Raw genomic sequence first — 15,639 nt, forward strand, 5'->3', positions numbered from 1 at the left:
ATTTACAACCATTCACTATGCTTATATAGTCAAAGTGATACAGGAACCAGAACCCACTTCTTTTGAGCAAGCCATGGGAAAAGAAAAATGGGAGAAAGCCATGGATGAAGAAATGGATGCCTTGGAAGAAAATGCTACATGGGAATTGGTACCTTTGCCTAAAGATAATAATGCAATTGGTTGTAGGTGGGTTTATAAGGTGAAGCACAATGCAGATGGTTCTGTAAACAGATACAAGGCAAGATTAGTAGTCAAGGGGTATGCACAAACATATGGCATTGATTATGAAGAAACATTCAGTCCAGTTGCAAGGATGGCAACCGTAAGAGCAGTCATTGCTATGGTTGCATCAAAGGGACGGTCTTTACATCCGATGGATGTAAAGAATGTCTTCTTGCATGGTGATTTGCAAGAAGAGGTCTATATGGAGCAGCCACCAGGTTATGTGCATGCTGTTCATCTTGAGTTTGTTTGCAGGTTGAAGAAAGCCTTGTATGGCTTGAAGCAAGCACCTAGAGCATGGTCTGATAAGATAGGACAATATCTTGCCACTATTGGCTTTCAGATTTTCAAGGCAAAATTTTCACTTTATGTGAGAAAAACAGAGAAAGGTATTATGCTACTTGTCATTTATGTTGATGATTTGATTATTATTGGATATGATCAATGCCCCACCCTCATTAGGTGCTACCAATGATCCATGGTGCTCAAAGTTGTAAGGTCCCCATTATGAGGAGAAGCCAAATGTGAGCCCGGACATTGGTTGAGTCTTGACTTGTATATCAGATGAGGTCTATGTGACCGGATGGCAAAAAGGTGACTGTTGTGGGTCTAATCTTTGGGTTAGACGGAGTGGTCAAGCTGGTAGCAACTCGAGGCAGCCCTCGGCCCGATGGTAAAGAGAATATTCCCTGGCCGACTAGTGGAGGCTCATATGGTAGGTCGGTCAGCAGGCCGACCTAACGACCTTCGCATGCTATAAAAGCTAAACCCCTTCGCAGCCATCACTCACTCATCTTTCACCCAGTCAGAGTTGTTGTTCCAGCTAGCCTTAAGCTCTTCACCTATCTTCTGTCTAGATCGCCATCTAAGCTTCACACAGTGGAAGCGCACGGGTGGACAGAGCCATCTTTGTATTAGTTGTTTAGAGTTAAAGAATTTACTGATTCTCCTCTTATCTGTTGTGTACTCTCTATCTCTTTCTCAGATTCTGTTCGCTGCGCCGTGTAATATTTTACATGGTATCAGAGCCCAAGGGGCTCTAGAGATCGGAGAGCGTGCAAGAGGCAAAGGCTTCAACAGCAAAGAGAAACGATGTCGACTTCGGGAAGCGGTTCTGGTGCATCAGGAAGCGGTGCAGGAGGTGGTGCTGCTGTACCGGCTATTCAAACACTGAGGATTCGTCCACTAACCTTCAGCGAAGGCAAGTTAGATGGTACAAACTACACCTTGTGGAAGTTCAAAATTACAACTATCCTTGATTCTTATGAGCTTCTGGAGACTATGCTGGGGACTGACGTAGAACCACAGCCTACCCCCGACCCATCAAATCCTAGTGTGATGATTCCTCCGAATGCAGATCTTCTACGAGCTTGGAAACGAAGGAATGCAGATACATTGTGTGCCTTAGTTACAAGCTGTTCTGATAGTGTTTTGACTCTGATTCAGCATACAACCAAAGCGTCAGAGGCTTGGAATGTACTAAGGAGTCAGTACGAAACACGAAACCAAACAAGGATTCAAAACTTGGAGAATCAACTAGCAGCGGAGAAGTTTGCTGAAGGAGAGACAGTTGAAGCATTCATCACTCGGATTATGAATCTGCGCGACCAGATGACTGGCGCTGGGATACAAAAGACTAGCGAAGAGCTAGCTCGGAGGTATCTTCGGATTTGTCCACAAAAGTTTGATGGACTAGTAACTACCCTTAATACTCAGGTGAGACCTCAAGCTTTGACTTTTGAGGAGTTTTGTGCATTATTAATGGAGGAGGAGTTGAGGCTGAAAGCCCGAGAAGGAAGCAACAATGGAGATGCTGCATTCTCTGCCAATGCAAAAGGCAAAGGTGTTTCCTCCACAAAAAATGATGGTGACAAAAAGAAGAAGGGCGGCAAGAAGAAGTTTCAAGGAGAGCGCTTCTACTGTAAGAAGAAAGGACATGCAATTGCAGATTGTCGTGTCAAGAAGGCAGATGAAAAGAATGGTACCCTTAAAAGTAAAGGGAAAGAGACAGCCAATACGGCTGAAGCAGAGTTGGAATTATTCATGGCGACCATTGAGGAAGTGTGCTCCTCGGGGCAAGAAGAATCTACCACTGAATCTTGGGTGTTGGATAGTGGGGCCTCCCGTCACATGACCAACAAGAAAGGTCTATACAGTTCTATGCAGTCTCTACAAGAATCCATCACTGTGACGGTTGGAAATGATACTAAATGCCCTGCTGCGGGCACATGTACTATTTCTTTTGTTGCTGCAAATGGTGAAGTCAAAAAGCTTTCAAATGTGTTGTATGTTCCCGAAATCAGGAGAAATCTCTTATCAGTTGCTGCCATAACTGATCTTGGTCATGAAGTAAGGTTCAAGAAGACAGGTGCATAAATTATTGATAGTGTTGGCACAATTGTTGGCAAAGGAGAAAGAAGGAACAACCTGTATGAGCTAAGTGCTCTTACAGCCACCGCTGGAGTGGGCACAAGTAAGCTTTGGCATGAAAGGTTTGGACACATCGGATTTGCAGTATTGAAGGAGATACAAAAGCAAGGTATGGTTGCTCACCTACCTACAATAACTGAATTGAAGGAACCATGTGAAGCTTGTATGATGGGCAAGCAACAAAGAAAGGCATTTCCACAAGAAAGCAAGAATAGAGCACAGGCTCCTCTAGAGTTGGTGCATGCTGACTTGTGTGGTAAGATGCCTACACAGGCCTTGGAGGGATCTTCTTATTTTATGTTGATTGTCGACGACTACAGTAGGAAGATGTGGGTGTACTTCCTTCGTGAAAAGGCTCAAGCTTTTGGTAAGTTTAAAGAATGGCTAATACTTGTTGAGAATGAAACAGGGAAAAGTGTGAAGAAATTTAGAACAGATGGTGGTGGTGAGTTCAACTCAAAGGAGTTTGAAGGCTTTTGCAAGAGCAAAGGGATCAAGCGTCAATTGACGACGCCTCACACACCTCAGCAGAATGGTGTTGTGGAATGCAGGAATCGTACCATTGTGGAGATGGCAAGATGTATGCTAAAGGGCAAGGGATTGCCTGACCATTTTTGGGCTGAAGCTGTTAATACTGCAGTCTACATTCTAAATCGGAGCTACAGAAAGACTCTCAAGGGAAAAACACCTCATGAGGCTTACACTGGTAAGAAACCATCTGTTTTACATTTCAGAATTTTTGGATGTGAATGTTATGCACATGTTCCAGATGAGAAGAGAAACAAGTTACAACCAAAAAGCAGAAAATGTATCTTCTTGGGTTATAGTGATGAGCAGAAGGCTTACAAGTTATATGACCAAGAGGCAAAGAAGATCATCGCGAGCCGTGATGTGGTGTTCAAGGAGGAGCCGCATACAGTGGAGGAGGAGAAGGCAAGTTCTTCCACTTTATCATCAAGCGAAGAAGTAGTCCATTATGAACCTGTCCCGAGAGCTATCCCTATCCTTAAGGAGGAGGAAGCATCATCTTCAGATGATGAGGAAAAAGTTCACCAACCTGACATCACCCCACCGGAAAAGCCATTGTCGCGCTGGGTGAAGCAGCTCTATGACCACAATAATCCTATGCCTGCATCTGTTGAGGAGAAGGCAGACGGACCAAGGAGGTCTCAGAGAATAGAGGAGCAAAGGAGGGCTTCTGCTCACATAGTCAATATGGCCTTGATGGTTGAGATTATGAGAGAAGTAAAGGAGCCAACTGACTTAGAAGAAGCACTTGCAGATCCATTATGGAAGGCTGCTATGCAGGCGGAGTATGACAGCATAATGAAGAATGACACTTGGGAGCTAGTGGATCGACCAACAAAGCGAAGGTTATTGGCACCAAGTGGATCTGGAAGGTAAAGTACAAGGCTGATGGTACCTTAGAAAAGTACAAAGCTAGACTGGTTGGCCAAGGATTTTCACAAGTTGAAGGGTTTGATTTTCAAGAGTCATTTGCCCCAACTGCCAGAATGACCACTATTCGCACGGTACTTGCAGTGGCTGCCCATAAGAAGTGGCCAGTGTACCAAATGGATGTTAAGTCAGCGTTCTTAAATGGTGACCTCAAGGAGGAGGTGTACGTGGCTCAGCCACCAGGGTTTGAGGCCCCCCATTCTGAGAACAAAGTGTGTAAACTGAAGAAGGCATTGTATGGGCTGAAACAAGCCCCCAGAGCATGGTACCAGCGGATAGATAGGTTCTTTTTAAACCTAAACTTCAAAAGATGTGCCTTAGATGCTAACTTGTATGTTTACAGGGATGGTAAAAAGTCTGTAGTGATTGTCCTATATGTGGACGACCTTCTTATTACAGGTGACTATGAAGATATGATCAACCAAACTCGAAAGGCTTTGAGTTCTGAGTTTGAAATGACAGACTTGGGCTTGCTACACTATTGTTTGGGGATTGAAGTCTGGCAAGAGCCAGGAAAGATCTTCATCTCTCAGAAGAAGTATGCATGGGAGATCTTGAAGGCATTTGGCATGACCGAGTGCAAGGAGATAGCTACACCTATGGAGGTGAATGCAAAGTTATCCATCGAGGATACATCAGCATTAGCAGACATTGGGAGGTATAGGAGGTTGGTCAGCAGTCTGTGATCTACTTGTGTAACGGCAGTCTGTGATCTACTTGTGTAACACCAGACCAGATATCGGTTTTGCTGTTGGTGTTTTGAGCAGGTTCTCAAACAAACCTCATGAGAGTCATTGGAAGGTTGGGATGCGGGTGCTCAGATACTTGAAGAAAACTCTTGACTATGGTATCACATACAGTTTTGAAACTTCTCTTGTGGGGAACTGTGACTCAGATTGGGCAGGAGACATTGATTCCAGGAAGTCAGTTTCTGGTTATTGTTTCTCTTTGGGTTCAGGAATTTTCTCTTGGATTAGTAAGAAGCAACCAACAGTGGCATTGTCTTCTACCGAAGCAGAGTACAAGGCAGCTTGTTTTGCTGCATGTGAGGCCGTATGGTTGAGAAGGATTCTATGGCATATGGGAGTGCAGGATGAAGAACCAACTGTGCTGAGATGTGACAATCAGAGTTGCATCGCCATTGCCAAAAATCTAGTGTTTCATGCACGCACCAAACATATAGAGATCCAGTATCACTATGTGCGTGATTTGATGGAGGATGGGATAGTGGAATTGGTCTATTGTCCAACAGAGGAGAATGGAGCAGATATCTTCACCAAAGCACTTACGAAGGATCTGCTTCAAGTTCATCTTCAGAGACTCGGCATTGGGCCGAGGAGATAGTTCACCTATGGGTGGACATTGAGGGGGGATGTTGGATATGATCAATGCCCCACCCTCATTAGGTGCTACCAATGATCCATGGTGCTCAAAGTTGTAAGACCCCCATTATGAGGAGAAGCCAAATGTGAGCCCGGACATTGGTTGAGTCCTGACTTGTATATCAGATGAGGTCTATGTGACCGGATGGCAAAAAGGTGACTGTTGTGGGTCTAATCTTTGGGTTAGACGGAGTGGTTAAGCTGGTAGCAACTCCAGGCACATTGCATTGAGTTGCGTGGTAAGGGAGTTAAAAGGGGTCCCTATTGTAAAGAGAATATTCCCTGGCCGACTAGGGGAGGCTCATATGGTAGGTCGGTCAGCAGGCCGACCTAACGACCTTCGCATGCTATAAAAGCTAAACCCCTTCGCAGCCATCACTCACTCATCTTTTACCCAGTCAGAGTTGTTGTTCCAGCTAGCCTTAAGCTCTTCACCTATCTTCTGTCTAGATCGCCATCTAAGCTTCACACAGTGGAAGCACACGGGTGGACAGAGCCATCTTTGTATCAGTTGTTTGGAGTTAAAGAATTTACTGATTCTCCTCTTATCTGTTGTGTACTCTCTATCTCTTTCTCAGATTCTGTTCGCTGCGCCGTGTAATATTTTACAATTATGACAGGTGATAGTGATGAAGATATCCTTTATGTGAAAATGCTATTGATGCAGAAGTTTGAGATGAAGGATTTGGGAGAGCTGCGTTATTTCTTGGGCATTGAGGTGATTAGATCACCAAGTGGGATACGGCTCTTGTAGAGGTAGTATGGATTGGACATGCTGTCCAAATATGGGATGACAGGTTGTAAGTCTATTTCAGTTTCTTTGGAGCAGAATGTGAAGCTGAACGCAGATGTAGGTGAGCTTCTGGAAGACCCTACTATGTACAGACGCATAGTAGGAAGTTTGATTTATATGACTATTACCAGGGCAGATTTGAGCTATGCTGTTGGATTGGTAAGGCAGTTTATGCAGGCTCCAAGGAAACCGCATTTGGATGCGGCTAGACGCATACTCAGGTATGTGAAGTCCACATTGCAGTATGGACTATTTTATGAGATTGGGGTTCAGATATAGTTGCATGGATACACCGATGCTGATTGGGCTGGTAGTACTTTTGATAGACGATCTACCAGTGGATATGTGTTCTCTTTTGAGAGTGGTGCAGTCACTTGGAGCAGCAAGAAACAGCCTACAGTTGCCTTGTCGAGCACAGAGGCTGAGTACAGGGGTGCAACAATGGCTGTATGTGAGGTAGCTTGGTTGCATAAGCTACTTTATGATATGCATCAGCCTACAGATGGGCCAGTTGTCATTTATTGTGACAACATGAGTAGTATATACTTGGCAAATAACCCAGTCTATCATGCTAAAACAAAGCACATTGAGGTGCATTATCACTATGTGCGAGAGGGAGTTTTACTAGGTCTTATTGATCTAGTTTATGTCGGCACAGAGGATCAGGTAGCTGACATATTCACGAAGGCATTGGGTGCAGAGAAGCTGCGCAAGTTCAGAGACCTGCTTGGTGTGCAGGAATTGGGATTGAGCTCGAGGGGGAGTGCTGAGATATCGAGCTCCACTCGTGGTATACCAGGGTGACCGTTGTGCATTTATGTCACCGACTTGTTAGTTGCAGATGCGGTTGGTACACCGCCCATGAATAATAACTAGATGACAGCTATCCTTATCTACTCTAGTTCGTGGCTCAGTTAGTATGCCACCTTAGTTAGTTGAGTTTGGTTTGAGACCCATATATAGGGTTCTTCTATTTCTCTGTACAAGTGTTCTTTTTTGGCTTACACAACTAAGAAGAGGAAAACTATTTTCAGCCTCCACCTTTGTGTGTATTCCCCCATTGTGTAAGTGAGAAAGCTACAAGTGGGACTCCTTCCTTCTCTCCCACAATCGTGACATTGTGAGGTGACATATCATCAAGGAGGGAATAGTTGGGCATTTGTTGCCCAAGCCTGGCTGGTAGAACTGATGTTTTGTGATAGCAAGTTTTGCCCTTAGTTTTGACCAGCAGAGCAGTTTAAAGCTGCTTCTTTTCTGGTGATTTTCTCGGAAAATAGTGTAGCCTCATCAGAGTTCAATTTTGTGGAGGTCTATCATGTCCAATGTTCCTACATGGCATTGCATTGGGACCCGATCTTCTTGGTAAACTTTTGCTAAGGTGTTTTGTTCTAGCACATACACGAAGCTTCCTTCCATTGTCTGCTTCTGCAAGCACACTCTTTAGGTGGTTATGATCAGCTTTGCTTGGTCACCTTCCATGTGCTTGCCACACAGTTTTGTGAGGTGTCGTACATAATCAAGGGGGGAGCAGTTAAGCATTTGTTGCCAAATCAAGCTGGCAGAGGTGATGTTTTGTAATAGCCATATTTCACTATGAGTTTTGACCAGCAGAGCAGTCTAAAGGTGCTGGTTTTTCCTGAAAACAGCATAGCCTCATTAGAACTCAATATTATGCATGTCTATCATGTCCAATGTTCCTACATGACATTGCATATTGAAGCCTTCAGTTGCTTGATTAGGACCCAATCCGGTTAGCAAAATTTTGCTATTCAAATTGCTTTGTTCTGCGAGCACGCTTTTTTAGTGGTTTTGATCAGCCTTACCTTGTCAGCTTTTGTATGCTTGCTGCCCTGTTTTGTGATGTGTTGTACATCACCAAGGAGGGAATGGTTGGGTTGCCAAGGAAAGCTGGCAGAGGTGTTTTGTAATAGCCATGTTTCACTTTGAGTTTTGAATAGCAGAGCAGTCTAAAGCTGCTGCTTTGGCTGAAAACAGCATAACCTCATCGGAGTTCATTTTTGTGCATGTCTGTCATGGCTAATGTTCCTACATGCCAGTTGCATATTGAAACCTTCAGTTGGTTGATTAGGAATCAATCCTGTTGCTAAACTTTTGCTATTCAACCTGTTTGGTTCAAGCAGATACATCAAGCTGCCCTCCATTGTCTGCTAATCTAATTATTGCAGGGGTGGTGTTCAGCAAGCACCCTCTTTGAAAGACAAGAGGCACGTCTATTAACTGGGAGATGTGTACCAACTCAAGTCAGTTATAGTATAATTTTCAGCATTAAAACGCATCAACTATTCATACTATGTTGTTCCATGTCAAATTCCAATGGAGTAACCATTGCTACGAGGATATTGATATAAAATTTTCCAGCAGGGTTTCTTTTACTCAAGATGCTGATTGCTTGTCCACTTTTTCATATATATATCTGTCAATTGATTGTTTATGAATTTACTAAGTACTTTAGGAAGCTATCATTGTTTAATGCATTCATGGATTGGTGAATTTGAATCAACTGGATCCTATGATTTCTTCATATTGAAATGTATTCGTTTGGTTTTCTTGCTGAGGCTGTAACCTTGAAACATACAACAAATAATTATAAGTTAGATGCATTAGGATTCGGAAAAAATTAAAAAAGGTTTATAAATGGCCTCTGTTATTCAAGAGCTTTTTGTGACTTTGACCACAGATCAAGAAGGAAGCATCTTTAGGTGTCACCAAGGAGGCAATTGAAGATTTTGATATCCCACCTCCAAGGCCGAAGCGTAAGCCAATCCATCCTTACCCACGAAAGGTGAGAGCCATTTGATCACCATAACAAGACCTGTTTGAAAATGTGTGTATAGCCACCTTTCCCACATTCCCTCTCATCTCTCTGACCTCCATGTTTTGATCAGCCACTTAAATCATCCAGTATGCCAATCCTCATCACAAACAGCAACATGGCAAGCCTTGTATTTTGACTCTATTACCATCAATCTTTTAGGTCACCTGTCAATCTTTCAGCTTGACATAAATCTTTTTTCACCTATTCAACTTCATCATTTTTCTTGCAACTCTTGAAAGTGTTACTTTATGAGGCTATGGTATGTTAAATGTCTTTGTTCACTGTGACAAAAGGTCAACATTCTTCATATCCTCTATATCTGTCACTTGTGATGCATCGCTGATGGCTTTGTGTAGTCAGCAATTTTGTCTGTTACTATTTGCAAACTTTGCCACACAGTGCATATTGTGTTCATCGAGAGGTTACTTTGGTATATCTCAAAACCTTAATCCAGGGAATGTTAAAGCCTACTGACATGAACATTTTTTTTGGTGCAGTGTGTGGGAGTCATTCCATCCAATGACAAAGTGCCTAGGCCAAAATCAGAGTCCAAGCCTGCTCTCTTAAGAATTCCTGGTGAAAATTGTTAAGACATATACCATAGGAATGTGAAAATCTGCATAAATGCCTGATTTTTTCCTTCCTGTGCATGCTTCCTTGCAGATAGAGATTCGATAAACAGTGTACCCCCTGCAGTTGACTATGATCCTTGTCAACAAAGAAGAGCAGATGACAATGCGTCTGCTGGAAAGTCTCATGAGAACCTTCAAGAGATGCAGTCAGAAGAAAGTCAAAATAGTGACCCAGCCATTGAAGTTGCAAAAGAGCTGCAAAGTCTGTCAGGATTGGTGTTTGATCGATCAACCAAGGCAACTAAAGGTAAATTGTCACCTGTCAAAGAAATGCTGCCAGATCAACCAGACAATGGAACCATCGACAACAAGAATATAACTTCAGAGATGTCAAGCTCTAACTTAGCGGCCACATTCCAACAACTGATTGCTCCTTTACAACCATTTATGCACTGTACAAACTCATCTGAAAATTCTTCTCCTTTCCAATCTTCCTCTTCTGCTACACAGAATCTAATGCAGAATTCTTTATCCCCAAATCAAGTTCCAAGCATGGATGGTGCACCTGCTTTGCCTAACCTTACAAGTCCTTGCAGCTCTTACATACCATGGCATCTAGCACATGCTGCACCCTTCAATAATCCAATAGCTTTTGCTGCAGCTGCAGCAGCGTTCTGGCCAGGCCTTACTCAGCAATCATCATTACATGTACCTTTAAGACCACCTTCAAATCTTGAAGCACAAAATGGTTTGGAAAGCGCTAATGCAGTGGCGGCAGCAGCAGTGGCAGCAGCTGCAGCTGCTTTTGCTAATACATCAACTTGGTGGTCCTTAAATAGGGCTGTTGCTAATCCCCTTTCACTCCAAAAGTAAGGTCAGTTTATAAACCAAATCCTACAGTGCAGCCTACAACTATTGAAGGTCAACAAACTGGTTGGAGCTGTTTGCCTCACAATCCAAAGAGTCAGGAGAAGGATTGCAAACCAATATCAGGTGAACAAGAAGACAGTACTGTAAATGGTAGTCTAGAGGATGTACATTCCGATTATCCAGATTCACAGGACTGGACTGTTGCAAACTCTAGATACTCTCCCGAACATAGAGAGGAAAACTGCACTCAAGCCAAGTGTGACATCTCAAAGGAGGTCGATGAGAAAAACCGAATCACAGAACTTTTAAGTGTTACTGCAAGTGAAGGTAGGTAGAATTAGTGCAAACTTCATAGAATCGTCTTCAGATTTTGTAGAAATGACATAACATTGAGTGCTTTTCCATGTCTTGTTAGGTAAAATGAAGCGAGCTTCGAGTGGCCTAGCTACAACAGAAGATGGGGAAGAAGGCTCATCACAAACTGGATATAGCTCACCTGTCAAAGCAAATGCTACGGCGCAGTGGGTTGCATCAAGAGTAGACGAGCCATGTGGAAGTGCTCATCTAATGAAATGTGAAACTTCAAGTGAACAGGATGCCTTCAGGATAACCTTTCTGGTAACTGTAACAGGAGATGCCTCACAAGATGAGAAGGAGCTTGACATGATAAAGCAAAGCATGTCAGGCAACACCAGAAAGCTGCATGAAGAAAACAAAGATATTCATGTCAATCGTAAAAAATGGAGTGTTTGTCAGATCATGCCAGAAAGCTGCTTGAAGGAAACAATGATCTGCAGATGAAGCATGATAACATGTGGGGTCATTCATTACAACAATGGGAAACATCTGATGAGGTACTAAACTCTTAACAGACCTCTATTTCTTCAATCTCCTCTTTTCCTTGGAATCTCCATGGCTTGTGATCAAATTTTGAGTTTGAAAAGCACCGACAACCTGAACTTTCATTTGAATGTCTTGCCAGGTGTCCTACAGTGCAGGAAGAAAGAAAGTTGCAGAAAATGGAAATCTGTTGGCAGCCCATAAGACAGCAGACACCTTGTCTGTGACACGGGGGGGAAATCATGTGGCAGACACTACTTCAGAGGTTGCTTCATCAAAACACAGAGAAAAGCTTGTAGTAACTGAATATTCCAAAGTATGGAAAGTGGCAGGAAACAAGTCCAAACTCTTGTCTTCAAGCCAGAAAAGCCAGTTGCATGGAGAATACAGAGGCAGGATTAGGACATGTAAATTAGACCAACAAAATTTGGAGAAAGCAGCAGAAGGATCACCATTCAAAAGCCAAATGTTATGTGATCCAGTGGCCTCAAGCTCTGGAAGGAGTAGGTATAGCGGGCAGGGTTTTGTGCCCTACAGGCGAAGTTGACCACTGAAGTGGGAGGAAGTTATACACATTACAAGCACCAGTTCGATTCATGGAAACCCCTCCCCTCTTTGATGGATAGAGGGATAAGTACAATGAGAGAAAGCAAGATCTCATATATGTAAACCCTCTTCATGGCACCCCTCCCCTCTTTGATGGATAGAGCCAATGAGAAAGTGAGATCCCATGTACAAGCCTTCTCCCAAACTTGTGACAAGTCTGCTCTTGGGCAAGAATCTCTCTCTCTGAGATGGATAGAGCCAATGAGTACAAGTCTGCTCTTGGGCAAATCTCTCTCTCTCTCTCTCTCTTCCCTGTAAATATTGGCTAATTAATCAAGAGTTTTTTCTTACAATGCGCAGATGATAATAATAAAACAAATATAAAATATTTACAATGCCTATAAAAGGCAGTCTTCAAGACACATTGGTCTTAGGCCTTAAGAAGCCCTTTGCAAAACAGTTTCAAGACACTATCTACTGATCTAAAGCCTTTGAGAGCAGCCAAAACCTCACCCCTAATCCTCGTCCATCTATCCATTGGAACTAGAGGTAGCTTAACCCTTCCAAAAAGCCTCAAATTCCTAAGCCTCCATATTTCCTGCATGGCAACAGCCTGTTATACATTCCAAAGCTTTAAAGTCTGGTCATCCCTAGGACCTTTATCACCAAAAAGAACCAATTTACAGTCAATTGCTTCAGAGAAGCCAGCCCTTTGCACGCCCAACTTTGTGACTATTTCCACATGATTCTGACTTGCGTGCACTCCTAGAAAAGGTCTCTCACAATTTCTTTTTTATGCTTGTAGAATAGGCACAAAGGGGGGGGACCCAAATGCTTGAGGAAGTACACCCACATGTATCTAGAGAAGTCATCCACTATCAAAAAGAAGTAAAGCACGCCATTCAAGGTGGCGGTGGATGTGGACTACAAAGATCTACATAAATGAGCCTAAGGGGTTCCGCAGCACGAGTGGTAGACTATTAAGGAAAGGGTGTACGATGTTGCTTACCTAGTTGATATGCTTTACAAATCTCTTGAGCTAGTTTTAGGCGTGGAAGGTTCTCAACCATCCCCTAATGTGACAGCTCATAAAGAGAGTCATAGCCAAGATATCCTAAGCAAAAATTCCCAAGACACTCAGAGTCCGTGGACTCCCGTGTGGTGGCTAAAGCCTGGAAGCGATGGAACTCCGAATCACTGCTTAGTAAGAAAGTGTGTCATGTGGTAAAGGCCATTAGGTTGTGCCTTGGCACAAACAATTACTAAGCTAATCTGAGAGTCAAGGACCTTAACTGTGGTCGCAATGAAGAAAACTGCTCGCCCCAACTGACAAAGGTATTGAACGGACAACAAGTCCACCCCAAGCTGGGGGACATGATAGATATCATCCAACAAAGCAAGATTTGGACCCAGGTCAATGGGAAAGCTGATGTGACCCTAGGCCTGAATCTTGACTGAGGTGTTTCCTACACTCCCAGTTGCAAGGGCTTATTGAGCTAAAAATGCATTAGCTTCACTTAAACAGCCCCCAAACATGCTTAAATAAGGAAGAAACCTTGTTTATTTAAAAAGAAATGCCTTCCTAGAGAGTGTCTGTATCCCATAAGCATAAATCCACTGGGGAGAGTCCAAACTTTCTATAAATAAATATGTTGTTCTCCATTCAGCCCTAATCTCGTTTTTGCACGTTTCAGGTGTTTTCAGCTTATTGCTCATACCCCGTTCACGGAGGACATCGCAGTCCAAGCTGTCCATTGCAGTCTTCACTCATCTAGCACTTATTTCCAACCCTCCGTCATTAGTTTGTTGTTGTTTCTAGCCAGGTGATTGCTGTTGTCCATCATCCAATTGTCATACATCATGCCACGTCAGCATACTGCTGCGTTTGCAGGCCCTAGTTATCGCCCTGCAGATTTTCTCTCCTCCAGCTATCGCCGTCATCTCCTTAGCCTGTCACTGTTGTTTTCTCTCTTGCAGCCTATGTTCACTATTTTCTCTCTCCTCACCTTCGTTTTTCGTCTCTCTCCTGCATTGCCATTTACATCAGATATAGCTTTTCTTGGTTGCATTTATTGGTGTTTAACATCCAGAGGCTGTCTTACTGCGATTTGGGTTTTGTTCGGAGTACGACACTCTCTAGCTCATTAGCCCTGTCCTAATCCTTGAGATACAGGAGTTCGAGGTAAGGTATTCATTCACTGCATAGTGTATTTGCCACATGAGCATTGTATATTCAGTAGTCATATCATTTCATTCATTCTCTGTGTTTATTATCTCTGAGTTATCCTAATCCCAACTATGTTATTCTATCAATCTGAGCTTTGTCGTATGGTGTTATTTGTGTTTCTGTGTTAGGGTATTTTTTTCACATGGTATCAAAGCTGAGTTTTCTAAGAGAAACCTAGGCCTTGATCTGAAAGCTCTACACAAGAAGCATGAACAATAGAAGGACAGATGAATTCAAATACTATTTCCGTATCACTTTTGACATTTGATCTAAATCCATTGAGGAATGAGTCAAAGTGGGTCTTATAGCTTGCTTCACAAGCTCCTGATAGGCCGGACAGACATTAGACTACCATGGAGTTCCATAGCCTTACGAGATCACTACAGCTGAGTACGGTCTCATTTTGATGCATAGAGCCCAACAACAGATAGAAGGTAAGTTTGAATTTCACCCTTTAGATTTGGTGCACCGATCTACTAGCCATGCAGGAAGGGCGGAATCTCCACTTAGGACTGGTCATCCGCAAGTGGAAACTTGCATAGAGACACATCATTGCCTTCATACTTATTCTCACGATACAAGGTATGCCTATCATTTCAGATCTTGTTAATGATGATTTCCCTTCTCTTATTGGTATGGATGATTTTCATGATGAAGGACGTATTCTAAACAAATTTTGGTTTACGAGTAATGAGGAAGACAAATATTTCTTTATGAACTCAAGACTAGGTAAACAATTGAAACAAGAAACTGTGAGTACTTCTTTCTCTTATTTTCCTTCAAATAATTTTTATTTCAAAGATTAAAATGGAGCAGGTGCATCATCATCATCATCATCATTTCAATTTAATGCATTTAATGGACAAAAGAAACCCACATTATTTCCCACATCTACATCTATCACAAATCCATTTAATCTCCCTCCCATCCCAACCTCTTATTCCGCTGCTACATCCTTTCAGCCTCCATTGAGTGCACCTCCTATGAGATGGTTGAAGGCCTTCCTTGCCTAAAGCTAGCTCGAGATGTTTGTAAAGCATGTCAGCTCAAGAAGCAGCAACGTACCCCATTCCCTCAATAGTCTACACATAGAGCTAAGGTGCCTATCTTAGATTGATTCACGTTGATCTTTGTGGGGCAACATCCACTGCCACCTTGAACGGTGCACTCTACTTATTTTTTATAGTGGATGATCATTCAAGATACATGTGGATGTACTTTCTTAAGCATAAGTCCTATGCTCATATATTTCTCTGCTTGGGTGCTGCTGATCATAACCAACCGGGTCGTTGTGTTGGTTGCATGAGGAGTGATAGCAATGGTGAGTTCATCTCCCATGAGTTTTTCGAGTTTCTATAGCAGCATGGTATCTCGCCAACTCACCTCTACTAACTTCCGCTCTCAGAATGGAGTCTTAGAGCGTAGGAACCATATAGTCATGGAAATGACACGCTCTATGCTAT

At 42.9% G+C, this 15,639-nt stretch overlaps 1 protein-coding gene across 9 annotated transcripts in view; it reads left to right on the forward strand.

The window, feature by feature from the left end:
* LOC148020707 (uncharacterized) overlaps positions 1–12,283 on the forward strand; it is a 74,664-nt gene extending 62,381 nt beyond the window's left edge. For all 9 annotated transcript variants that reach the window (XM_087698507.1, XM_087698508.1, XM_087698513.1 and 6 more), the window contains 5 exons: positions 8,984–9,088; positions 9,619–9,697; positions 9,785–10,890; positions 10,979–11,417; positions 11,546–12,283. In XM_087698507.1, the coding sequence (XP_087554633.1) occupies positions 8,984–9,088; positions 9,619–9,697; positions 9,785–10,566 (966 nt within the window). In that variant the 3' untranslated portion in view covers positions 10,567–10,890; positions 10,979–11,417; positions 11,546–12,283. The remainder of the gene's footprint in view (positions 1–8,983; positions 9,089–9,618; positions 9,698–9,784; positions 10,891–10,978; positions 11,418–11,545) is intronic.
* The last annotated feature ends 3,356 nt before the right edge of the window (positions 12,284–15,639 follow it).

Source organism: Lygodium microphyllum, chromosome 18 (assembly GCF_053477565.2).
Source record: "Lygodium microphyllum isolate KBCC chromosome 18, Lygodium_microphyllum_v1.1.10, whole genome shotgun sequence".
Taxonomy (NCBI): Eukaryota; Viridiplantae; Streptophyta; class Polypodiopsida; order Schizaeales; family Lygodiaceae; genus Lygodium; species Lygodium microphyllum.